We start from the raw sequence: 24,026 nt of genomic DNA, 5'->3' as shown, positions 1-24,026 counted from the left end.
GTGCTTGGAAACAACGTGACTTCATTATAAACTCAAAACACCTTTCAGAAAGCTGGAAAGGGGATACCAGACCCCATTTTGCCAGCTGTTTGTTTTTGTTGCTGGGATACATTTCTTCCCTGTGTAAGGACACGTTTTAATGTGCTTCTTAGCGGGGACAGTTAATTTTTAAGTATTAATCCAATTTTATATTATGCTTCTAAATCTCACAGCTTTAGCAGCTCAGCTGGGGAAGCAGTGAGGTCTCAGCTGGCTGGCAGGCAGCCTGTGGAGCAGCCAGGGAGAGTCACTCCAGCCCCAGAGAGTGTCACCAGCAAATGGCTTCATGCTCACGTGCCCACAGCTGCAGGCTGTGGCTGCCCTGCTTTCCAGAGCACTGCCACAAAGAGGATTTGGCCACAGCCACTGCAGAAGGGAGGCACGTTCTTGCTCCCTGGCAGTGGTGCGCGTTCCTGAGGCTCCTGGGTGTGCTGAAGGCAAACCTTCCCCTGGGAGCTTTGCAGGGCTTTGCTCTGTCGCTGCAAAACTGTCCCATCTAGAGAAGGGCTCCAGATCACTGAAGTAAGAGGCTGACAAAAGGAATATAAACCATGGATGCTTTGTTGAGGAGCCTGGCTTGGGGCCAGGCTGCTGCAAGCGCTGCCTTTGAAGCTGCAGCAGGGACAAGCGTATCAGCAAAAAGGTAAAGGATCAGCTCTCTTCAGCTAATGTTTGGGATGTTACTGTAAGCATCTCTGGGATCCCCAGACGTGAACCTTTACTTGGAACTAAGGAGCATCTGGCAACACCAACATTTTTCAGCATTTCTGTGTGTGCTTATTTTTTTAAGCTAAGTGAGAAGTGAAAATAGTTCTTACTGTCTTTTAAAATATATTACAGCTATGTAGGAATACAAATCTTTCAAGGCCATATCTCTCCTCGCCCTGCCAAATGAAACACAATATAGAACTCTATTGTTTTGCTCTTGTGTTTCCTGTGCCTTACGGCTTGAACCACGGATCCTCTTGGCTGAAGTCCATCCCAGTAACGATTTAATTTGGGAACACGCTTCACCTTTCTAAAAATAAGGAAAACTCAGAAGAAGAGCAAATAAACTGTGCTGAATAAAGATCTAAAATGACTTCTCCAGGATCTGAAATTAAAGAAAATATGTTATCCAAGGAATGCATAAAATAAAATAACATAAGCCTGCCTCTATGCAACAAACTCTTTCCTGGCATTTTAGCCCTGTTCTACAGTCTGGACTTCTTCCAAAGAGAGAGCAACAAATTATCAGTTATTTTTTCCCCCCTCAGACACTTACTAAGAACCAGGCATACACATAAAAATAAAAGAATATAGAAAACATCTACCCACTTCTTTTTACTTTGCAGTGTTTTTAAAGCATTTGTCTCAAACTGTTTCCAAGAAGTGAATGTCAGACCACGGCAAAACAAAAACCAGGTAAATGGGACAGAAATAAATCTAAGGGCCCATGACTTAATGGGGTAATAGGTGCCTTTGCTTAGAAAAATAAGAGAAGCAGCAACAAACAGCAGCCATGCCCTTCTCAGGTGGTCTGGACGTGCATGGGACCAAACCACACCTAATGCTGGAGTCCAGGTAACCCTTCCACAAACCAAAATCCCATGTTCATGCTGAGAACGTGGAGCACATCATCCCAGCACACAGCAGGCGAAGCAGCACAAGAAAATCTGAGGTCAGCATGTGCAGTTCAGCTCAGGCAGGTGGTACCACCAGCTGCAAGCCCTCTGCTCTCTGCTGACACTGCCCCTGCAGAAAATGGGCTGTTGTAGGGATGCAAGATTGCAAGGACAACAGCACTCACAAAAGCAGGGCCCATGAATGGCTCTTTAAACCTCCTGCAGCATGCAGCTGGTGCAAAGTGAAAAATGGGATGGGGGAGGTCAGGGATGGAATCTCACTGGTCAGGGAATAATGAGAAAAGTCCCCAACAAACCCAGCCACAGGGAAATTTGAAGAAGCATGAGTCGTGCTGGGAGTGAAGGTGGGCACAGACCAATTGGAAAAGTACTACAGATGCAATTTCAATGTGTTGGGTAATGAAACTGAGCCTCCTCAGTGAGTGTCAGTGCATCCCCTCACAGGGACAGCAGCTCTGCTTCTTCACACAGGAGACCACTTACTGCTGACAGTGTTTGCAACCCCCTGCACTGCAGGGATGGAAGTGTGGGGATCTGAAAAGCCCCACTTCAGCTGCAGCGAGGCTGGAACCTTTCCCTTCTTCCCCCTGTCAAAAACATACCTTGAATGTGACTTACTAGATGGGATATTTGCTGTCCCTACTAAAATGTGGGTCTTGGCTCTACATCAGGAATGCTCCTTGAAAGGTGGCTATGCACTAGTGGTCTCTCCTTCCTCACCACCTGTCTTCCTACATGCACTCAACATCAAAGCTGATGGGGCTTCAGGAAATGAACCCAGGTGTGCCACCCTTGGGCCTCTGCCCCTCCTGGCTCATCACAGCTGGAGAACAGGAGCCCAAATGCCACTAATACAACTGCTCAAGAAAAGTAAAGAAACAGGGCTGCAATTAAAGGGAGAGCTGTTGAATGGGGCTGAGACTGCCAAAAGGCCTCCTATGAGGTCCATTTACTAGAATATACTAAGGATATCAAGCTCAAGCTCAGATACTATAGGTGGATCACTATACATCTTCCCCCTCGCATTTTAGAACTGCTTTCTGGCTCCTCTAAGACACCAGCCTTCTACTTCCAAGCACAGTTTGTTTCCCATCCCTGCAGAGCCCCTCCAAGATGCCACTTGCAGCTCTGAGGCTCACATTCACCTCCCTGCTGCCCAGGGAGGGTTTGCTGGCTGGTGACAGGCACACAGGGATGTCTCCCCGGCTGGGAATGCTCCTGCCCTTGCAGAACGGGTGTAGGAAGCCCTGGGCATGGCACTTGGCTCCCAGGAGCAGATGCTGCAAGCCTCAGGGGCTCAAGGGAAGTCATTTGTTGATTTTAGTGGCCATCAAAGCCTGTGGCAGTGGCTGCTTGAGTGGCAGAACTGGCTCCAAGCGTGAGAGGACTGGCCAAGGAGTGGTGGCTCTGGAGACTCCCGAGGAGGCGGGGGACGGGGGGGATGTCTTAGTCTTATTCCAGGTAACAGCACGGGTTATTGTGCCCTGTCACACATGGTGCCTTTGATATTTCGAGCTCACTTGGTCAATTTTGAGAAACAAAGGTTGTTATTGTTCTCCAGGAGCACAGCAAAGGTGTGCTCCTTCCTTTCTGCCTGCACCTGGCCTGCCAGGGCAAGTAAATTCCCTTTTTTACAAAGACACAGGCTGGAGTCACACGGGAAACCCCATACCCAGTGACTCCATGGGTGAAGAAGCCACCAGACAACAGGGTTCTGCAGGCGACAGGACCCTGGGGCCCTCAGGGGAGCACAGGTCTTTGGGGGTGCTGGGTGGGTCCCAGCAGCTGTGTGCAGGGGGTCAGCAGAGTGTGGGAAACCCTGGAGACAGGGGGGATCGTCTCGAGGCAGAGTTCAAACTTACAACCCCCAGCATGTCACCAGTTTGGGCCCTCGCAGGGCAGCTGGAGTGGGATCAGTCTTGTGCTGCTGGCCCTGGCACTTGCCCTCCTCTTTGCAAGAGAGAAGGGGCAGGCTGAGGCCCCTGCCCACAGCGTGCAGGCGTGGGCAGAGCTGTGGGGCAGCGGGCACAGCACGCGAGGTCCCACAGGGCTGGGCCCTTTGGAGACACTCACTGTGCGCGTGGATGAGCTCACAACACGCACACACAGCTGCTGGCCAGGGGCCCGGGAGCTGGCAGCCAGCCTGGGGGGGAAAGCACAGACAGAAACACCAAAACAGGCACAACCCAAGGGGGCCGGGCTGGGGAGGGGACGCTTATGCAGGTGGCAGTCCTTGGCTGCCATGGCAGGAGGGCAGCAGGGAAGTGCATCACTACTCAGCCTGACCCAGCAGATCCCACTGGAGGCACACCAGGGGCTTGCCACGTGTGGCTGCTCAAGGTTTGACCCAGACTTGGGAGTTTTGGGGACTGGGCTCATCAGCACACGTGCCCCAGGAGTGACAGAGTCCACTTGTGAGAAGGGAAGTATTTCTGAAGATTAACAACCCAAGGAGGAGGCAGGAAGCTGGCAGGAGAGTTCAAAGATCAATTTTCATTCTGGCAGCAGGTAAAGAGTAGGGAATTTGAATGCTGGCTCTGAGGTCTTGGATAGCCCAGTATATGAACTGATGATCTGGAAACAAAGATGAGCAATATACTAAACATTTTTAAAAGATTAATCAAAGCTATTGACTCTTGAGGAGATCAAAAAGGACTGAGTAAAATGTAAATGTGGCAAATGGGGAACACTACATATTTGCCAAGGATTAACTGGGTATGTGCAAGGTCAGAAGAGGGAAAACCAATTGCACATAAGAATTATAAAGCTCCAGATGTTCTCTAGCAACCCAAGAAATAATATGGATGTCACACAAACCCTGGCTCTGAGAGAAGCTGCAGGTTAAAAAAAAAAAGCATACACAAAATATTAGCATGCAGAAGGAAGAAAGAGGGAATAATATGGAAAATATGATAATGCTATTATGTAAATCACTAGTGCGGCCTCTCTGGGAATACTGTCTGCAGTTCAAGTAAGCCCTTCTCAGAAAGGCCTGATTAGGGGCATAGCAAATTCGTTCACAGAGAGATCAAAACGATTGGGGTTGTTTATCTCAGAAAGGAAATGAACAAGAGGAGATTGGCACAGAGTGCGCCAGTCCAGAGCTTCTGTTTTTCTTCCTGTTCAGTTCTATCGCTGTCATATCTGGTGTGGCTGAGAATTGTGCGAAGTGATGTGGCTCTCCTCTGTCACATACCATTTGCTCTTTCTCTCACCCTCCCCTCCAGGGGAGGCACAGCACATTATGTTTTATATTTAGGTAGGGCCTGGGCAGGAGAGGATGGCTAAGGAGAAGTATGTATGCTCTAGAGATGCCTCATAGTAGAGAAGGCAAGAATGGAAGAGTGGGATTTGCACCTGGACAGTGGAGCAAAAAGTTCAGGCAGACCCTGGAGAAGCTGCCAGCTATTGCCCTTCCCCTGGAGCCTTGAGGCTTCCAGACCAAGCCCTGCCTCTGGGGACTCCTTGGGGAGAAAGATAAGGAGCTTGAATTTGGTAAGTTAGTCAGGAGATGCAGCATTGACCCACTGCTCTCTTCCAGGGGAGGGTCAGGTTGGACATTACGGGGAATTCCTTCTCAGAAAGGGCGATTAGACACTGGGATGGGCTGCCCAGGGAGGTGGTGGGGTCACCATGCCTGGAGGTGTTTAAGGAAGGACTGGACGTGGCACTCAGCGCCATGGTGTGGTTGACAAGGTGTTGTTCAGAGGCTGGACTCCATGACATCAGAGGTCTGGCACCCGGGCTGCCCGCGGGCCCTTCCCGGCCGGGAGCATCCCGGGCTGCCGGGGTGGGACGGGCGCGGGCACCTCTCCTCCCGGCCGCCAGGGGGCGCCAGCGCCGCGCCGCCGCCGCCTCAGGCCCGCGCGGCTCGCTGCCCGCGGCGCTGGCGCTGCCATTGGCGGGCGTGGCCCGGAAGCGGCCCGGAAGCGGCCCGGAAGCGGAAGCACGGGGCTGCCGGGTGACCCCGGGACCGGCCCCGGAGCGGCCCAGCGCGCACATCCCGGTGAGAGCGGGGCGGCCGCGCTCCTCCCGCGGGGCTGCAGCGGCCCCCGCGCCCCGCCCGCGCCTCGGCCCGCCCGTTACCCCGCGCCGTTGTACGGGCGGCCCCGGCACCCAGCTGCAGGCGGCGGCCGGCGGGTCCCTCGGGAAGGGAGAAGCTGACCCGGATCCCGCGCTCGGTCCCTCCTCTGCAGGTCGCCCGCTCGCGCCGCACACTTGTCCCCCATGGCCGCGTGGTCCCGGGAGGCGGTGCTGAGTCTGTACCGGGCTCTGCTGCGCCGCGGCCGCGGCCTGCGCTACACCGACCGGGATTTCTACCTCGCCTCCATCCGCCGCGAGTTCCGCCGGAACCAGGGGCTGCAGCGGCTGGAGGACAAGGAAAGGCAGCTGGAGAAGGGGCAGGCTTTCCTACAGAGCAGGCTCGGGGGCCTGGTTTAAAGATTCCCTGTAGCTCCCACTTAACTCCCTCTTATTTCCAAAATCCCCTCTCCAACCAGAAGAGATGATTAACTCTCACTACCCACCACTTTCTTGAAAGAAGTCCTGAAGGTGCTACCAGAAGCACACCAGGAGGGCTCTCCTGTTCTCTTCACAAATGCATTAGGTCACAGGTAGGTCATTTACAATAATATAACCTCGTTCTTTGTGCTGCTGTTACAGTGAGCTTTGCGAAAGTGCGGGGTGTTTCCTGCATGGGGATGACATGCAAATGTATTCTTGGTTCATCCAGGCAGGAACATTCCCCCTGGCTGGGCTTTAGAAAAAACAAAGGACAGTTTTAAACCACCCCAGGCAGGCAGGCTCAGAGCCTTGGACACTGGCTCAGAAAACAGACATAAAGTCACAGAGCAAGAGTTTCTTGGTGTTTTCACATAGGTTCACTGGGGATCCACTTAGGGGTACAGTGATGGTAAAGTGTGTATTACAGGATCACAGAATCATTTGGGTTAGAAAAGGGCTCTGAGACCATTGAGTCCTATCTTTGACTGATGATCCCCTTGTAGCTAGAACATGTGTCATGTCCAGGTTAAACATCCCCGGGGATGGTGACTCCATCGCCTCACTCGTTGGCATTGGGCAGCCCAGTCCAATGTCTCATCACCCATTCTGTGAAGAAGTTCCTGATGTCCAGCCTGAGCTTTCCCTGACATAGCTTGAGGCCACGTTGGGCAGAGACTTTAAATTTAAATCTCAAAGTCAGGTTAAATAGAAATTTGAGGACACAAAAGTACACATGTAAGAAAATATTCACGTCAGTGTTTTACATGATTTGTCTGAGAGTCAAACCCACCAGCCTCCAGGGCAGGAATAAACATCAAATGAAGACAAGGGAGCTGTTCCTTTTATGATGTGTTGCGGTCTCTGCTGTTGTTTCTTGGGTTTCTTTGAAGTGTCTGGGGTTGGACACTGTCTAATCTGTGAATGGGAACTTTGAGACTGCCTGTCAGTTCTTGGGGAAGATTCCACTTTGTTCCAGACAGTTGAACAGCGCTGTATTGCCTTGTCTGTGAGCAAAATCACACTTGTTACGTTAGAAATTTGAAAATAAATTGGCTGGGCTTTGCTTGAGAAGCACAAGTGGTAAGAAAAATACCTGAATAGTTATAGGGTTTCGCTTAATATGCAGGATTTTATTGCAAAATACCGTGGAAGTAAATTCTGCTTTCTTTCATTAAACCTGTTCAATTATTAGGAACCTTACATCAGATTTGGATGTGTTCCCTCAGGTATTGGATGTGTCTTGGTCAGTCCTGTCCTGGGAACATAATTGGAGAGGGTGCAGGGTTGGATGGTGCCTTCCTGGGCAGAACCCGGGAGCAGTGGGTGCGAGGTGTGGGACAAGGGACTGAACCATCAGGGCCGTGTGTTTTGGCCCGTGCCCGTAACATTCCCGCTCCTTGCAGGTGAGATGGCAGGCGCTGGGCAGCGCAAAGGGAAGAAGGATGACAACGGCATCGGCACCGCCATCGACTTCGTGCTGGCCAACGCGCGGCTGGTGCTGGGCGTGGGCGGTGCCGCCATGCTGGGCATCGCCACGCTGGCCGTCAAGCGGGTGAGTGCCACGGCCGGCACCGGGCACGGCTCCGGCAGCGGGGAGGGCAGCGCAAAGAGCCGGGTGCTGGCAGTGATCTGGGTGAAACGCAAGCGTTGGGCCCCCAGTGACGCAAACTCTTCTTGGTTTAGATGTACGACCGAGCCATCAGTGCTCCCAGCAGCCCCACCCGCTTGAGCCAGTCGGGAAAGAGAAGCTGGGAAGAGCCAAACTGGCTGGGCTCCTCCTCACGCCTGCTGACCCAGGACATGAAGACCAGCCTCAGCCGCTCCCTGCAGACCCTTCCCACTGATCCTTCACCTGCAGACACAGGTAAGAGGCATGGCCATCCTCCTGCATCCCAGAGTCACCCAGGCCTATAAACCCTGTATTTCTTTAAAGGAATGCAGGGAAGGAAACACCCTACCTAGCCCGGGATTTTTATGTTTTTCTTGTATGCAGGTCCACTGGTAACTTCAAGAATCAGAACTGACACTGGGAACTAGTCAGTAATGGTCATCTATTTGCACTCTTCATTCTTGTCATGACTTCATGGTGTTAAGCTTTATTTTCCCTCATTTTTTCTCTTTCAATCTGAATATCTAATCTTTCCTGATAGAAAGGTATTCCATTCATTTCAAGCATTCTGTTGCCTTTCTTTGGGTCATTCCAGTTTGCTTGCATCTTTTTAAGAGAGGAGTATTCAAGTTGTGAATGTACTAGCAAATTATAACAGTATTTTCTGTATTATTGCTACCACTTTCCAAATAATTTCTGGACTGACATTTCCCTGTTTAGTGCTGCTTATCACTGGGTTTGTCTTCAGTAGTCTGTAGAAAGTGTCCTGTAGTTTTCATTCTGGGTGGGATAATCAGTAATTTAGAATCCAACCATGTTTTTTTTACATGTGGTTGGTTCTTTGTTCTCAGTGGTTTTACTTTCTATCCTTGGTCACTCATTTCAGGAGATTTACACTTGGAGATTTAAACTAAAAATCAGAATCAAGCCATTAATTTGATTACCATATTATTTTAAAGGAAGTTATCTTTGGGATGGCAATAGGTTTTCTGCTGAGGAAACATTAAAAACTAGACAGCTGTGTTAAATGGTGTCTAGATCATTTGATTGGAGTCCCCAAGCATATGGACTGAGTAATAAAAACATTGGTAATGGTGCCTTAAATTCTTCAATTAGAAGTAAATTAAAACTCAGTTTGGAAATTGATCTTTTTTTCATAAATAGGCAATGAAATCCAGTTCCCTATGGTTTTGTGCATTATTTCCTTTACACATAAAAAGCTCAGATCTGTCCAGAAGAACCCAGTGGGACAAGAGGCAGCAGCTGCTGAGGCTGGGCTAGATGGGTTTGTATACAGCTTGGTCAGCCATTCCTCACATACTGTGTGGCCAAATGCCTGTCACCAAACAAATCTGCAACAGGCAATTGCTTTAATGGGCCACTGACTTGGGGATTTCTCCTGCACCCCTTAGGTATCACAGCCCTTCCAAAGTTCTCTTAGATCTGTAATTCCCTTTTAATTGTCATTGTTAACTCTTCATCCGTGTTAAGAGAAATCTGAAACGGATGGGAAGCATTGATTTATTTCTTTGGGAAACCAGTCAGAAAAAAAGGCAGCTCAGAGAATCTGTGCAGGTCAGACATTGTTTAGTAACGCAGATCACAATGTAAGCCTTGTGTCGTTGCATTGTGCTTCTGAGTCTTTTTCCAGTGAAGGTTTCAGGAGGGTATCACTGGAGCTATGATGGTCTAAGCTGGGACAGCCCCGGATCTGTCAGCTCATCATCCTAATAACTGTGCTGATCAGACTCCTAACAGCTATTTCATTTCCAGGTGGCACAGTCTTCTCTGATATGCTAGTCAGGACTGGGTTTTGCTGGTAATTTGTAATAATCTGTTTCAATGTTAAAAACTCGAAAGAGATCATGATGATTGTTCAAAAACGTTTATTCACTGGTCTGGCATCACACTGCAAGCTTTTGAACTGGTAACAGCACTGAATTTTTGATGAAATTGAGCTGAGATACTGCCCACGTAGCCATTAAAGTTACATCCTTGTACACAACATTAGTCTGGCTAAATTTTGAATCTAGTAACTTGCTTTCATCCCTTTTGATGCTCTTAGCAATGGGTTTTGAAGTTCCTCAGCACACCCCTTTGGAGTAGTACCTGCATAAAGCCTGCAAAATGTCTGCCAAGGGCTTTTTGAGATCTGGGAGACCACAGTTCCGCGCTGCAGATTCTGCTCTGCACAGCAAAATCAGCTGCAACAGTTTCCCTTCTGTCTTGCAGACATTTTTCACCCCACAAAGCCCAAGCCATCTGCCAAGAGGAGTCAGGTGGAGCTGAAGAAGTCCCGCCTTCGGCTGTCCCTGCAGGAGAAGCTGTTCGCGTACTACCAGCGGCGGGTGGCGATCCCGGCGGACGAGCAGGCTCGGGCCAAGCAGGCGGCCGTGGATATCTGCGCGGAGCTGCGCAGCTTCCTGCGCGCCAAGCTGCCCGACATGCCCCTGCGCGACATGTACCTCAGCGGCAGCCTCTACGACGACCTGCAGGTAACTCCTGGGACGCTCCTCCTCAGGGGGCTGACCATGCAGCGGCGTTTCAGGCCTCCCTGTTGGCACTGCTGGCTCAGCACGGCATTCCTCAGTCATAAGGCCCCTGGCGTTGCCTTTCCCACTGTGGAGCCAGGCGTTGATTTCCACAGTGCTGTTTGAACAGGCATGACCAGGCTCTGTCATTGTCTGCAAGGCCTTTGCTTTTTGCTGCTTTATTTCTCAAAAATATCTCAGTCCTTCTTTGCTTCCCTTCTGTCTCCTTTTAGTTGTGTTTTTTCTTGTTGTTTCTCTGGTAGACAACTGTTTTCTCTGCATCCCTCTGTAACCATCCAAATACAGAACTCCCTTACATTTATGTAGGTCTTTCCTACCCTTTTTTTTTTTTTAATGCGTGACAGACTTGGATTCGACAGCAGTCCCTGCTGCAATATCTCCCTGATGGCAAGATGCCCATGGCTATAGTGAATGATTCAGGGGCACACTTCTTTGTTTGAGTCAGAGCTCTGGAATGGAGCATGGAATGTCCAGTGAAACTCAGACCTGGGGTCTTAATCACATTGGTGAAAAGGAATCTTTAATGGCCTTTTTCCAAACAATGTGGCAGACCAGGTGAGGGCAGTATACCTAGCTGTAGCATTGGATTATTAAGCCATGACAATGGAAGCTTGTCAAGGAACTTTATACTCTGTCTCCTGTTTAAATTGTCATGTGGTGTTGCCATGCCCTAGGCCAGCTGCATCTCACAATCAAGGAACAAACTTAAAGGCAGAATGATTCATCTATATCCAGTCCGTGTCAGGTCTCTAAATAGCACATACCACGTAAGCACTAGCTTTGGCTGTACCTTGGAATTATCCCACTGATGGTTGGAAATAGTCCTTCAGAATGCCTTTTAACAAAGGAAGGCTGGGAGTCCCACGCAGAGAGGAGAATGAGACAGCTGAATCCTTATTCCAGGTTCCTTTGGACAGAAGGCTATCTAAAGGTGGTGAATAAAATGAATGTGAAGAGAGAAAACTTATTCTTACTAACTTTTCTCTCTTGTGAAAGGTAGTGACAGCTGACCACATCCAGCTCATTGTCCCTCTCATGCTGGAGCAGAACCTGTGGTCATGTATCCCGGGGGAGGACACCATCATGAACATTCCTGGCTTCTACTTGGTGCGACGAGAAAACCTGGAGTACTTTCCTCGTGGGAGTAGCTACTGGGACCGCTGTGTGGTGGGAGGTTACCTTTCCCCCAAAACTGTAGCAGACACCTTTGAGAAAGTTGTAGCTGGGTCCATCAACTGGCCAGCAATTGGGAGCCTCTTGGACTATGTGATCCGTCCTGCAGCTCCCCCGGCAGATTTGACACTGGAAGTCCAGTATGATGCAGATCGGCATCTTTTTATTGACTTTCTGCCATCCCTGACACTGGGGGATATTGTCCTCGTTGCCAAACCTCACCGATTGGCCCAGAATGACAACTTGTGGCGCCTGAGCCTGCGGCCAGCGGAAACGGCTCGCCTCCACGCCCTGGACCAGGGTGATTCTGGCTGCCGCTGCTTGTGCCTCAAGATCTTCAAAGCAGTGTGCAAGTTAAACCCAGCTCTTGAACACCTCACTGCCAGCCAGCTCACCAATGTCATCCTGCACCTCTCCCAGGAGGAGTCCGACTGGTCCCAGGACATGCTGGCTGATCGCTTCTTGCAGGCACTGAAGGGGCTGATCCGCTACTTGGAGGCAGGTGTCCTCCCCAGTGCCCTGAACCCCAAGGTGAACTTGTTTTCAGAGCTCACCCCTGAAGAAGTGGATGAGTTGGGCTACACCCTCTACAGCTCTCTGTCGGAGCCAGAGGTCTTGCTGCAGACATAATGGGGCCTTACCTAGGGAAGTGTTGATAGGGTTTAGCCAATGCAGACTTTGATTACTGCAAATTATGTCTCTTTCCACTTCTCCCTATCTCCCTCTCTCTCTCTCTTCACCACTCCCCCCTTTTGGTTCATTAGTAATTCCTGCTGTGGAGTTGGTGCTCCCACTGAATTTTTTGGTGCTACTGGTCCATTTCCACCATCTCTGCCCCAACAGATACCCATTGGCTAGGGAAGAGAGGCTAAAACTGCAGCTCTGAGATCTTCACATAAATTCTGCTGAATTTTAAGTGTCTACCAAAAAAATAAACCAAACTATGCACTTGTTTCTTCTGTAGTACAAGTACTGCAGCAAACCCTTTTTGGTCTGAAGAAGGTGGAACTGGGCTGGTAAATCCAGTGATGATTTTAGCAGACTTGCACTGAGGTTGTTTAATTTCCTCCAGCCTGATTTTGCCCTATGTTTCTTTTTCTCTGCTGTCCCACACTGTCTCATTTTCCTTTTTTTTATGTCCTTTTGGCCCAGTCATGCAGGGCAGACTGAGTGAGAGATTTTGGATAGGGTTCTTTTTGTATTTCTGAGTGGATAATGATTACACTGGCAATATTTAGGGGTTTAGAGCTTGAAATTGGAGAATTTCCACAGCTCCCGCTCCCATGGAGCCTTCTCATCCTTTGCAAGATGGGTTCAGTATTAAGGGCCAAAATTTGTCCAGTTTGCTGCAACACAACCTCTTGTATGGGCAGTTCCTGTTGAAGCTGTCACAGGGGAGGAAGGAACCTTTGTGGTCTGGCTGTATAATGAGGCTGAAGAAGCAAAGCTTGCTGTTCCTGCCTAGCCAGATCTGCTGGGAATGGCATTGGGAATGGAGAACAAGGCAGCTCTTTAGTTGTCTCTGGCCTAGAGGAAGAGAGGGTGATTAGAGGGGAGGGGTGGGAGACACACATGGGAATGGGGATTATTTTTGTTCATCTTTTTCCCAAGAGTTCATGGCTGTTCTGGTTTACTCGAGATGGAAACAAGACTGCATGCCTCAAAGGGCTTTGGAATAAGCACACACAAGCCAGATTCTCACCAGCTCTAAAGGCTGTTAAGGTGACAGAACTGAACTGGTGTCTTCAGCAAGGTTCTGTCCCATACACTGGTATTATACACGAAGCTGGCATTTAGGAATATGTTAGCTTTGCCATCTGCTCTGTGTGCTTTAGTCTCCTCCCCAGAACTGAGGCTGTTCATCCCCTGACTTTCCAGTGCTCCCAATATACAAATACTCATAGAAAGCTGGTGAGGGCACACCTTCCCATTCCTTCTGTTTGGACCTGTTGGCAGTGCAGTTCTGCCCACTCCTGTCTATGGCTGCTGTCAGGCTGTAGACTCTGCCACCTGCTGTCTTCAAAAAGTGAGAGAGAAGGTGTCCCCCCAAGTCTGGAACTCTGTGTGTATCTCAAAAGACCAATATAACTATTGTTTCAGAAGCATATTTGCCTTTTCCCTGCGTTAGCATCTTTTTTTGCCCTTGCTGTCCAGCCTCCTTAGCCAGTAGAGTACTGCAGCAGCAGAGTTTGGAGGGAGCAGGAATCCTTTTCTCCTCCCTTCCTCTCAGGACTTCCCCCATCTTTGACAGAGAAGTTTCAAGGTGAATTTTCAGGAGTGGAACCACGGAGGGAAGTCTTTCACCCTGGGTTCTTTCTGGAGGCAGTGCTGGTGAGGTGAGGGAGGGAGCATCTTTCTCGGACAATCCGTCCATTTTAGCCAACGTGTCAGACAGCATTCTGTATACAGTGATAGCGCAACATTGCATTTTAAATTATTTAATCCTTAGGGTACTGGTATTTTCTAGACTGCCAGATGTGTACTTTGAAGTGTGTGTGTGTATATATAAAGTCTATAGTCTATCAAAGGTTAACAGGAATCCCATTTGTATGACTTTGTGTTTTGTAAATTTTGCAGCAGTCAGTGTTGGTCAACTGTTGATTGCTCTTCACTCTGGTTCCCAGATTTTTTCCTCTTTTCCTTCCCTTGTCCCTCACTGCCTTTCTGATGTCAGCCTTCCTACCCTAAAAGCAGACAGATGAGACTCGGAGCCTATAGGCTATTGGGGGGAATTCCCCTTGTTTTTAATTACTTGAAGGTCAACAAAAATATTAAAATATCTGGGTTGTCAGGAGTTCCCCCAAAGCTCATTTCTTCAGTGTGATGTCACCCCTCACTTGGTGCTGACTCCAGTACTGTGGTCTTCGCATTGTAACAATGTGGTTGGAAATGATTAAAACTCTAGATACAAAAAAAAAAAAAAGGTGAGATATAACTTGAGAACAGTTGTCATATACATATCTGTATATATAATTTTTTTACATGAATGTTTTTACTTCTTCCTGGCAACCTAATGAATTAATATTTTATGGCCATTTTTTTGCTGCTATTGAGCTCAATTTGTGTATCAAATGGAGACTGAAGCTGCCTTTTTGCCTTTTCTGTAGACTCTGCTCCATTTCACTTCCATCAACCATCTCCATAATTTCTTCCCTCCGGTTTTGCCCTCCTTTGAGCTAGCCACGAGCCTGTTCTCAGGAGGCAAATGATCACTTCCTACACGCAGCCACCACAGCAGGCAATAGCTGCCCTGGCAGTGGCAATCTTGACAAAGGCCAAAGATGTGATGGGTCACAGGGACACTGCAACTAGGAATATTTTAAGAGCAGGATCAGGTATAAGGGGCAATAGAAGCAGGGAAGAAGGTGTAGGGTGAGTATGCAGAAAACTTGCGGTAATGCTGCACCCAGCCTGTGGGTCAAACAGAATGTTGCAGAGTCTTTCAAACTGGCACCTTTCAGTATTAAATGCAGTACATGCGTTGATGCACAGCCTGGAGGGCTGTCTTACTTCCTGGTCAAATCTGTAGCACAGAGCAGGAGAACCTAAAGCTGAATGTGAAAAGGGCAGCTCCTGGCCACCTTCCTGGCGGAGCAGCTCAGAGACAGATTGATTGTAAGAGGCCCAGGGCATGCATTGGGGTAGTGGCTGCCTCAGCTCCAAGAATGTCTCCCTGTGTTCTGCTGTAGCTTAGCTCACACAAGCTTCCCATGGGATTGTTGTCTTGTTCCCTGTAAGCACAGGGTGAGGACCAATTTGCTCAGCTGTGGGTTTCACTGCTGCTGAGCTCCACTGCTAATCTTTCGAGTCAGATGGATTTCTTTTCCCGTGTTTAAAAGCAATTATGGAAGCAAGAGGCTGCTTTCTGCCCCCTGGCAAGCTGCCATCAAGGCCCCCTCATTCTTAGCATGTGGGCACGCAGTGAGAAGTGAAGAGATGATGCCTCATCCCTCCCAGGCCTGGAGGCTGTGGATTTGCAAAGGGGAAAGTCCAAGTGCATGATCTGTGACAGAGTGTGTGGAATTCAGAAATAAAATTACTTTCCACAGTAACCTGGTTGTCTCTGGCGTGTTTATAAACAAAGGAACATATCTCTCTGCTTTCATCTTGGTGTATCACCTTCATGCTGATATAATTCTGCACCACACCAGTGCTTGGGGACTGGCTTGCCCCTTGCTGATTCACTTGCTTTCCCTTTGCAGCTCTGGGCACTCAGCACATTGCAGCTTGTCTCGAGGGAGCAATCAGCTCGGGCGCAGCAGCATCTTGGCTCCTTTCACACCAGTCACAAGATGATGCGTAATTGTGGCGCTGAGCCTCTCATCCTCTCCCCGACAGTCCGCGTGCCCCGACAGGCACCTGCTTTTCATGTGGCTCCCCAGACTTCAGAGGCTTCCGTGCCTCTGGAATATTAAACTTCCCTGTGTGGGCTTCCCCACCCTTCTTCAGTCACACCTTGGTTTTTGTGTGCCAGGCCTCTCCCTCCCAAATGCACTCCTCTCTTATCCAGGCATCAGCCTTGAGGCAGTGAGGAAGATGCTTTGCCAGGGGCCCCTGTCTGGTGTGTTGAAGTTCTTCACAGTAAGACCCAGTTTTATGTGCCTGCTTGGGAAGGTGGAGTGGAAATGTTGAATGTCAAATAAAGTGTGAAGTCGTGTTGCTTTTGATGGATCCCAGGCTGCTTAATTCTTGGAAGACATGCTACAGTGGCAACACTGTCCTGTAAGACTTGTTTTAATGAGGACTCTGTAATTAATTATTTTGGAGGGTATTTTATGATACAAAGGGAGTCTACATCTCCAACTTTTTCTTTTTTTCTAATATCCCTTGCCTGCGTTGCTTTGGTTTTTTTTTTTTTTTTTTCTTTTAATCTGTCCTGTGATAGAAACAGATCAGATGAGATCAAGCACATTTCATGCCATACAGAGTCTTACAGGAGCAGCTAAAATAAGCTCCTCTGTGAAATCTCTGACAGGTATTACCCACTCAAGTTAAAGCCCCTGGAATGCCTAGAGCCTGCAATGCATGGTTAATATATACAGCGGTTTGCATCTTTGCATAAAAGCTGTCCTGGCATGAACAGCGAGGAAAGATCAAAAGATAAGTGTCTGTTTAATGTAAAGAAGAAATAATTGGAGGGGAGTGATGATAATTATTGCAAGTATGGATAAAATTGCTACAAAGAAGAAGAGCACAAGTACTCCAGGCTGCAAACACTTGGAATCTCTTTTGTTCTTAGCCTAAGGAACAAACAGTTTAGGAGGAAAGTGAATTTTGGAAAAAGCAAAATATTTTGCCCATTTTGTTACATAACCACAGTCCTGTCCTGGATATTAATGTAGCTGAGTTTTTACATTTTACTTATTTATTTTTGCATCTCTTAATTTTAAAAAGAATACATAAATTCTAGCCTATTTTGTATCTAAACTTAAACTGGGAAAGAAAGGATGACTGAACCCCAGATTTGAGGTTATCATACTAAACTGTTGAACTGCATTAATAGTGTTTCTTCTTTTGTACCCAAATACTTAGTTGCATCTGTGGCTTTTTAAGGTTTATTTTAATATTCTAAACTTTATAAAACTGCAGACAGCTGCTGCTTTTTAAATTTAGTCCCATAGAAAAAAAAAAAGAGCCTCTTCCAAATTTTAGTTTCACCAAAAAAAAAAAAAAGGAAAAAAAAGGGAGGCTCTTCCAAGTGAGGAATTTCTCTTCCAGGTAAGATATGTTTGCTCACTACCTGTGCTGTTCAATGGCTCTAGCATGGCTCACTGGATCTTGAAATGTGGGGCTTTGCCCACAGATGCAGCAAGCAAGAAATGGGAGATTCTACCTCCTACCAGTGACACCCAGTATTGCCTTCCAGCCCTGGGAGAACTGCTGCAGTCCAGACAACCAGGGAACTCCCTGAGATATCTGGATTTTATCTTCTTTATCCTTGTCAGGCTGATTTACTATCTGAGTTTACAATCTGAGGGATTCAAGAAATATCCTCCCCCTCCCTTTTACCTTTTATACTTTTTTTTTAAGATGCAACACCTTAGAGTAGCTTTCATTTAACAACTGTGTCCCTTACACAATCAAGGATAAAATTTTTACTAGCATACTTTGAGAAGGACAGCATTACTCACAAGTCAAGGACCCAGAAATGTTCTGGTGAGCAGGCTATTACTCCTTTCTATACAGTATGTGATCCTGTGGAATAATCTTGCAAACAAATAAGGCAAAATAGGGTAATAAGACCAATGGGTAAGGCAGGGAAGATCTGAAACCTTTCTGTACATAGGAAATGTTCCTGTCATTTTACAAGAAGTAAAGAGAGTGGGACACAAGAGTTTGACTCAAGGAACTCAAACTTCTCATGATCTTAAGCTTTCCTAAGTACTCATTCAGAAGTCAGTTCTGAACAAAATCACATTAAACACACTAGAAGTCAGATTGATTTTTATTTTGCTGCCCAGATTCAATTTCCCTGGCTCCTGTGGCTAAGTAGCTCTTTGATCTGTCTATTAACACTCAGTGCTAAGCTTCTCAAGGGAAATATATATATATAAATTCTACCACATTCTTCATGAAAAGCCTTCTCCATACAAATAATGAGCAAGAGTTGCTCACTTGCATTACTTGTTTTATTTAGGAATTACTTTTGTTAGGCAACAATTCCCTGGCTTCAGTGCAATTCCACCTTTCCTCTCTCTGTGGTAGAATTGTCACTGTTCTACAGAAGCACAGGGGTGATACTGTCCCGTAAGGCATCCCACTGCAATGACCCCAGTCCTGTACAACCCTCCTGCCTCATTCTGCTCAGCATTGCAAAGGACAGGCCTCAGAGTCAACAGACACGAGGGCACAGGTGGCAAATGATGTGTTGGCTTTTTACCTCCCTCACAATGGGCATTACTTCACATCTCGTAGGGCCCTGGCAGGCTCCTTACCCCCCTTGAAAGGCAAGACGCAATTGTTCCTGGAAGCAGTACGGCAGAATGACATTTTTGCCTTCAGATTCTTGAATTTATTTAGCACAGGGGACCTTCAGACAGTAAGTACCAACACTTATGTGGATAATAAGATGTGAATCATATTTAGCTGCTGCTGGTTTGCAGCAGCAGCAAATCGCTGTCAGAGGCCCTGAGGTGCGCTGGAGCCAAGGTAGTACAAGGCACAGCATTCCCAGAGGCTGCAGAGCTGCAGCTCCCACGGTGCTTGTTAGAGAGCATGCTGGCAGGGGCCCAGCTCCCTGGTATTCACAGGGAGGATGCTTTCTGCTGAGGCAAGGACGTGACCAAGGCACAAACCCTCTCTTTTCCAAACACTGCCTGTGGCCATGAGAGAGACAGTATCCAGTCTGGTGCCGTTTCTTGAACAAGGAGCAATGAGCTTATGTTTTGGGCTAGGAACCCTTCTCTTTCTTTTTTTTTTTTTTTTTTTTTTTTTTTTGTATTTTTTCTTTGTCTATGTAAAACAAGATAATGAATGAAGAATAATGCATTCTCAGTCCATCACTGTGCACTGCCAAGGAGGATGTTTGGTGTCACCAGCAGACTGGTGAACTCCCAAGCCTTGTGCCCTGGGACAGACTTACCCTTTTGTGAGCCTGCCCTTCCCAGGGGAGACCTGTATTTCTGGTAAGTGCTCAGCATCTCTCACTGAGACTGCATGACTGAGGTGAATGGCTCAAATGTTACCTTCCTGAATAGCACCAGCATTATCTCAAACCCAGGGATGTCTCCTCTTGAAGCCAGGACACAGCCTCAACAGTCTCACCCTCTGACTGCCAGAAAAGCAGGCCAGCTGTACCTCCCCAGCAGAGCTGAGCTGCTGTGGCTGGCTCCTGACACACCTGGCTTTAGTCCCAAACCAGTTCTCTCAGCAGTCAAGCACAGAAACCTCCTCCCATTAAGAGAACTGCAAGCCTCCCTCACCAGGCACCACAGCAATGGCAGGAAGAGGGCAAGGTGGGTTGAGAAGCCACAGCACCTACTCCATATGGCACTTTGGCTGCAAACTCTTCTTTGGGGACTACTATCCAGCCTGCCCATGGCCAGTCTGCCTGTAACACACCTGAGGCTCTTCTGAGGCCACCCATCAGTGCATGTACAAGTGCAGGGAGCAGAACAGGCTCAAAGTCTTCTGGAAGAATCTTTCTGACATAATTTGCCAAATCCCCTAACACAGAGACCTTGGGAGGGAAAATTACTTTCCTTCAGGAAAATGCTATAAACTCAATGGTATCACAATTGTGTCAACATCCGCATTTTTCTCTCCTCCTTTGTAAACAAATATATGCTAAAACAGTACAAAGTCTGCTAGTAAATCACTGAGCAGCTGCTGCCTGTGGAGAGTGGAAAATTATTACTGAATAATGGCTGCAGCATTCCTCCCCAGGGACCTGGGCAGGAACAGCCTCAACAGTGACTTATCCTCAAATGAGTTTCAGAGCTTCATCTGAACTACTTGTGTCAGTGTTCTTGCTTGCCTGCCAGCATCAGAATGAGAGATTTCACACACACACAAAAGATCCCTGGAACTCTTTTATTTCACTCACAGGATACACCTGTGCACAGTCTCTCTCTCTGGCCTCATCAAAACACTCTGAAGTGACACGAAGTGAAAAACAAATCCCCCAGTGGAACACACAGAGCACAGCCTGGTATTGTCCTTTCACTGCACGCCCCCCCTCACTGAACAGAGAGGCTGAAATAAGCTCAAATAACCCTTCCACCTGCTTCAGCTGAAGCTGCTGGTTTAGGCACCAGGTTCAGGAGTGCAGTGTAACTGCTGCTGGGCTGGTACAGCAAGGAGCCCTCATGCTGACCAGTCTAAGGGACACTGAGACACTGAAAGAGCTCCGCTGAAGTTACTCACTCACTGGCGTCTGGGCTGAGATGCTACAGTCTCATAATCGGTACCTACTTGCCAGGCCTCGCTCTTGTTAACTTTACCCTGCTAGAAAATAAGCAATGTGCCTTGTCACTCTCCTCTTCATCCTTTTGCACAGAAGGGCACAAGACACCTGGCAGGTGTGACTCCAGCAGATGCTGCTAACATTCAGGTACATACATTTTGATGTACACTGAGCACACAGTCTGCAGCGGGGGTCACATCAGCTGTGGGCCCACGAAGAACAATAGTTGACATGAAATGTGTTTCTGTTCTGTTATTGCTTTTAAGGCTTTTGTCTGTGTACTAAACTGAGCCCACATGTCTAATGCATATGAAGGATTATTCTTGACCCCCAAGTACTTTCATCATAATAAAACAAGGCTGGACAATGAGACAACTGAAAATATCCCCCAATGGTCTGAACAAAAGTCAGTACTCCCTGCTCTCCCTCCTTCATGCATATTTTTTGCTAAACATCATTTTCAGCCAGTTGTAGCTTTGCTTAGGAAACTCATGCTTGGGCAAGTTACAACTCACCTCCCTCTAACCAGATTTGCACAATGTTTTTACTTGTGGCAGCTGGCCGAAGCCTGGCTGATTCTGAGTAACTAAGCCACTGGAGACACGTATTTTGTGAGCTACCAGCATGTGCTTGGCATGCCCAAGTTTGTTCAGTAAGAAAAATGTAGGTGGACAACCAGGGTTGTTTCCGTAACTGTGTAAAATAATTGAACTGTAAGTTGCAAATGTAAATTGCAGATTTAATCCTCTTTTTTATTAGTCTCATTTCTAATGTCAGGGATATTTACATAGCAGGATGGAAACAGAAGACAGTGAGGGGGTGGGTAAGCAGTGAATGATTTATTAGAGATTCCATTCGGTGTAGTAGTCCAAAACAAATGAGGCAGAGCATATGGATAACTTATTTTGTATGTAATAAAAGATGGATGTTAACACCTCCCAGCCTGATCTTTAATCATATATATTTGCTTTTTGATCCAGTTTCAAAATGGAAGATCTATAAAGCAATCCCTAAAGAGCTTACAACAAGAATCTGGTAGAAAAAATCTTTCAGAAATCTGTTTGTACCACATGGGGAAAGAAGCAAGCAAGCACAGTGAATTAATCTGTGCCATAGAGGTTGTAGGTAATTCTCCCTCAAAATTGCTCAAAATGTCTCTCTGCTTTGCCTCATTCCTCCCTTGTGTTTTCCTCAACACTGTCTCCAGGAAAAAATTCCTGCTAGTCTCTGGAAATGCTTTGTTGAGTGAAGTGCGGGGTAAGGCTTCCTGTCCCTCCTGGTGGAAGTTTCAAAGGACTCAGGTTATCCCTCAAGAATCCCCCTGGGGCTTGCCTCACACCCTCCCTTCTTCGAGGCAGGCAGTGCCCCCTCCTCCCCAGCCACCCCAGCAGAGCCCAGGGCCAGCAGAAAGCCCATCTGCTCCTTCTCCAGGGCACTGAGGCTCAGCGGGAGCCCAGAGCTGTCTGCCCGGTGCCACCATGGCCATCATGCACTCTCACAATGCAGTGTCAGCTCACCTTCCCCCTGGCTGCAGCTTTCCCAGCACTCCAGACAAGAGCAGACATCTCTCTCTTACTTTTGCTGGTTCCCCTGCTCCTCCCACCACCCTTGCTCCCCGCCACAGAGGCCCAGGAGCTTCCCTGCCACTGACAATCCCTGAGAGCATCCTGTGCAGCCAGCCCAGGCTGTGTGACAGATGTTACTATGGAAACATTTATGTCCTCGGGTGTGCTTACTGACAGAGTCCAGCACGTTTGTCTCCTGTATTCCTGCTGGTGGAAGAAGAAAACCTCTTTTCCTTTGCAATGTTTACTTTAAAACCAAGGAGATTATTAAAGCCCATGTATTGACCTTCCATCCTAAGGATGAGGAGGGTGAATGGAGAAGTGTTAGTTTTCCACCTCCTGGTGATGCCGTTTGGCTGGAGGTGGCTCTCTGCAGTGCGGGATTTATCAGGGCACTGCTTTATTCATTGCTTCCCAGCCAGGCCCTTGGCCTCTCTCCTGCAGTGAGTTCTGGAAGAGCAGCTCCTTTTCCTGCAGCTGGCCCCTCATTTCTGTGTCAGGATGGATCTTACTTACTCCAGGAGTTAGCTATGCCAAGGTGCCCAGACAGGAAAATAACATCCACAGTGATAAAGCTGTCAATGTGACAGCAGGACTTCACTCACTATGCACACAAAATTGGTCTTCCCTGAGAAGCCTTTTTATGCTGGAAATTAAATTTTCTTCAGAGCTGCTTAGTTTCTGAGACACAAATATGTTATGTCCTATTTGAAAGAAATTATTTTTTAACTTTTGAGTTAGCAAAGAGTAGATAGTAGTCCTGTGCTTAGAAAATACTTGCATTATCTTTTGTACAAAAATTCCCAAAAATGGTTATTTGTGCTTAAAAAAGTGTCTTCTACCTTGGTTTAAAAAATCTAGCCTTTGTGGAAGTATCTCTGACATAGTATCTGCAAAATAAAAAAGATAATTTATGAAGGAATTGTGGTTGTAGGTCATGAAATGATTTAACAACAGTTATTCTGCAGTCCTGCAGCAAACATGGAAAAATATGCTTTTCTCTAAATGGCTGGCTTCTTGTTACTTGATTTCACTTTCTGGATTGGAGATTGTTACAGAAAATCTGTCTGGAACTCATAATACGGACAAATTTCCACGTCAGTTCACACACACAAGAGAAAGCAGGCAGCTAGGAAACAGGCAGATCTGGGTTAAGTTCCTCATTGCATACTTCATTTTTGCTTACGTGATTCTTGCGCACACATTCCCAGAGTCCTTTCAGAGAAATCTGTAATTATCTTTTCATGATGAAGGATTGGTGAATATATATTGGGTGCCTTTCTGTTTGTTTAGCTGCTATTATGGTCATACAATCACCCTTTTCTTTTCAGTTAAAGGAGGGGAAGGCAGGCAAGGCCATGGATGGGGGAGCTCTCCCTTAGCCAGTGAGGACATGGAAGTGCTGTTCACCCATCCACACAGCCAGTCATCCAGTCAGCTTCTTTAAAAGCTGCCACATCCTCTCAATTTTCCTTTGAAGCAAGATCTGCCTCCTCCTCAGTGTATTTATCAGAACAGTTATCTCAACTGCTACGGTGATGTGTTTTGGCATTGGAGGACATTTTTCTCTGCCTCCTCTATTTTAATGAGTCATTTCAAGGTCTGTGCTTGCAAAGAAAGAAAGAACCAAAACCAACCAATGAAAATAAAATAGCAACAAACCAACATGTAAGAAAATTTGCCGTTTTTAATTCAGCAGCCAGTGGTCCTGTTACAGATGTGGAGTGACATACTCTGCTTAGCAACAGTGCTAAGACTATACTGCTAAAAGTAGAAATTGGGTCACCCTCCATCCTTGCAAATCGTCAGTCAAGTTAAGACATTCCAGGCAGTTAGACCTGAGCAAACAAGGTGAAGGCTATGGCTTAACAAAACTACTACTGAGGCCTTAACTGGAAAATAGTGGAGCCTTTTGCAGAAATAGCTGAGAGCAAGTGAAGCTGCAGGATAATGATGTTTGAACAAGAAGGTCTCACCACAGCTCTCAGAGCTGATGGTGCTGTGAGGCTGCCTAAGTGGAAAATCAACCTTTTTAATCTGGGTAACTCTGACACA

General features: G+C 47.4%; 2 protein-coding genes and 1 long non-coding RNA gene across 3 annotated transcripts; 2 read left to right on the top strand and 1 right to left on the bottom strand.

The window, feature by feature from the left end:
- The first annotated feature begins 5,742 nt into the window (after nucleotides 1–5,742).
- On the top strand, nucleotides 5,743–6,120 carry LOC122149391 (MIEF1 upstream open reading frame protein-like). Its single transcript, XM_042779220.1, has one exon. It carries the CDS (start codon nucleotides 5,892–5,894, stop codon nucleotides 6,102–6,104), a length of 213 nt encoding a protein of 70 aa, XP_042635154.1. The 5' UTR covers nucleotides 5,743–5,891; the 3' UTR covers nucleotides 6,105–6,120.
- Nucleotides 6,121–6,190: 70 nt separating this feature from the next.
- On the top strand, nucleotides 6,191–15,553 carry LOC116995528 (mitochondrial dynamics protein MID51). The gene is made up of 5 exons (XM_033058325.2): nucleotides 6,191–6,277; nucleotides 7,571–7,719; nucleotides 7,851–8,031; nucleotides 10,009–10,271; nucleotides 11,325–15,553. Exons 2-5 carry the CDS (start codon nucleotides 7,576–7,578, stop codon nucleotides 12,129–12,131), a joined length of 1,395 nt encoding a protein of 464 aa, XP_032914216.1. The 5' UTR covers nucleotides 6,191–6,277; nucleotides 7,571–7,575; the 3' UTR covers nucleotides 12,132–15,553.
- On the bottom strand, nucleotides 14,121–22,116 carry LOC116995529. The gene is made up of 2 exons (XR_004417750.2): nucleotides 21,924–22,116; nucleotides 14,121–14,402 (listed from the first exon to the last, which is right to left on the bottom strand). It is a non-coding gene; the product is annotated as an uncharacterized LOC116995529 (long non-coding RNA).
- Between the last annotated feature and the right edge of the window lie 1,910 nt (nucleotides 22,117–24,026).

This window comes from Catharus ustulatus, chromosome 4 (assembly GCF_009819885.2).
Source record: "Catharus ustulatus isolate bCatUst1 chromosome 4, bCatUst1.pri.v2, whole genome shotgun sequence".
NCBI lineage: Eukaryota > Metazoa > Chordata > Aves > Passeriformes > Turdidae > Catharus > Catharus ustulatus.
This window is presented reverse-complemented; position numbering and strand designations above follow the sequence as displayed.

Bases quoted from the DNA above. Each gene is read 5' to 3' on its own strand.
- LOC122149391 (XM_042779220.1), top strand. From the start codon at position 5,892: ATGGCCGCGTGGTCCCGGGAGGCGGTGCTGAGTCTGTACCGGGCTCTG.
- LOC116995528 (XM_033058325.2), top strand. From the start codon at position 7,576: ATGGCAGGCGCTGGGCAGCGCAAAGGGAAGAAGGATGACAACGGCATC. The intron at 8,032-10,008 runs GTAAGAGGCATG...TCTGTCTTGCAG, and splicing joins TCCTTCACCTGCAGACACAG to ACATTTTTCACCCCACAAAG. The intron at 10,272-11,324 runs GTAACTCCTGGG...CTCTTGTGAAAG, and splicing joins GCCTCTACGACGACCTGCAG to GTAGTGACAGCTGACCACAT.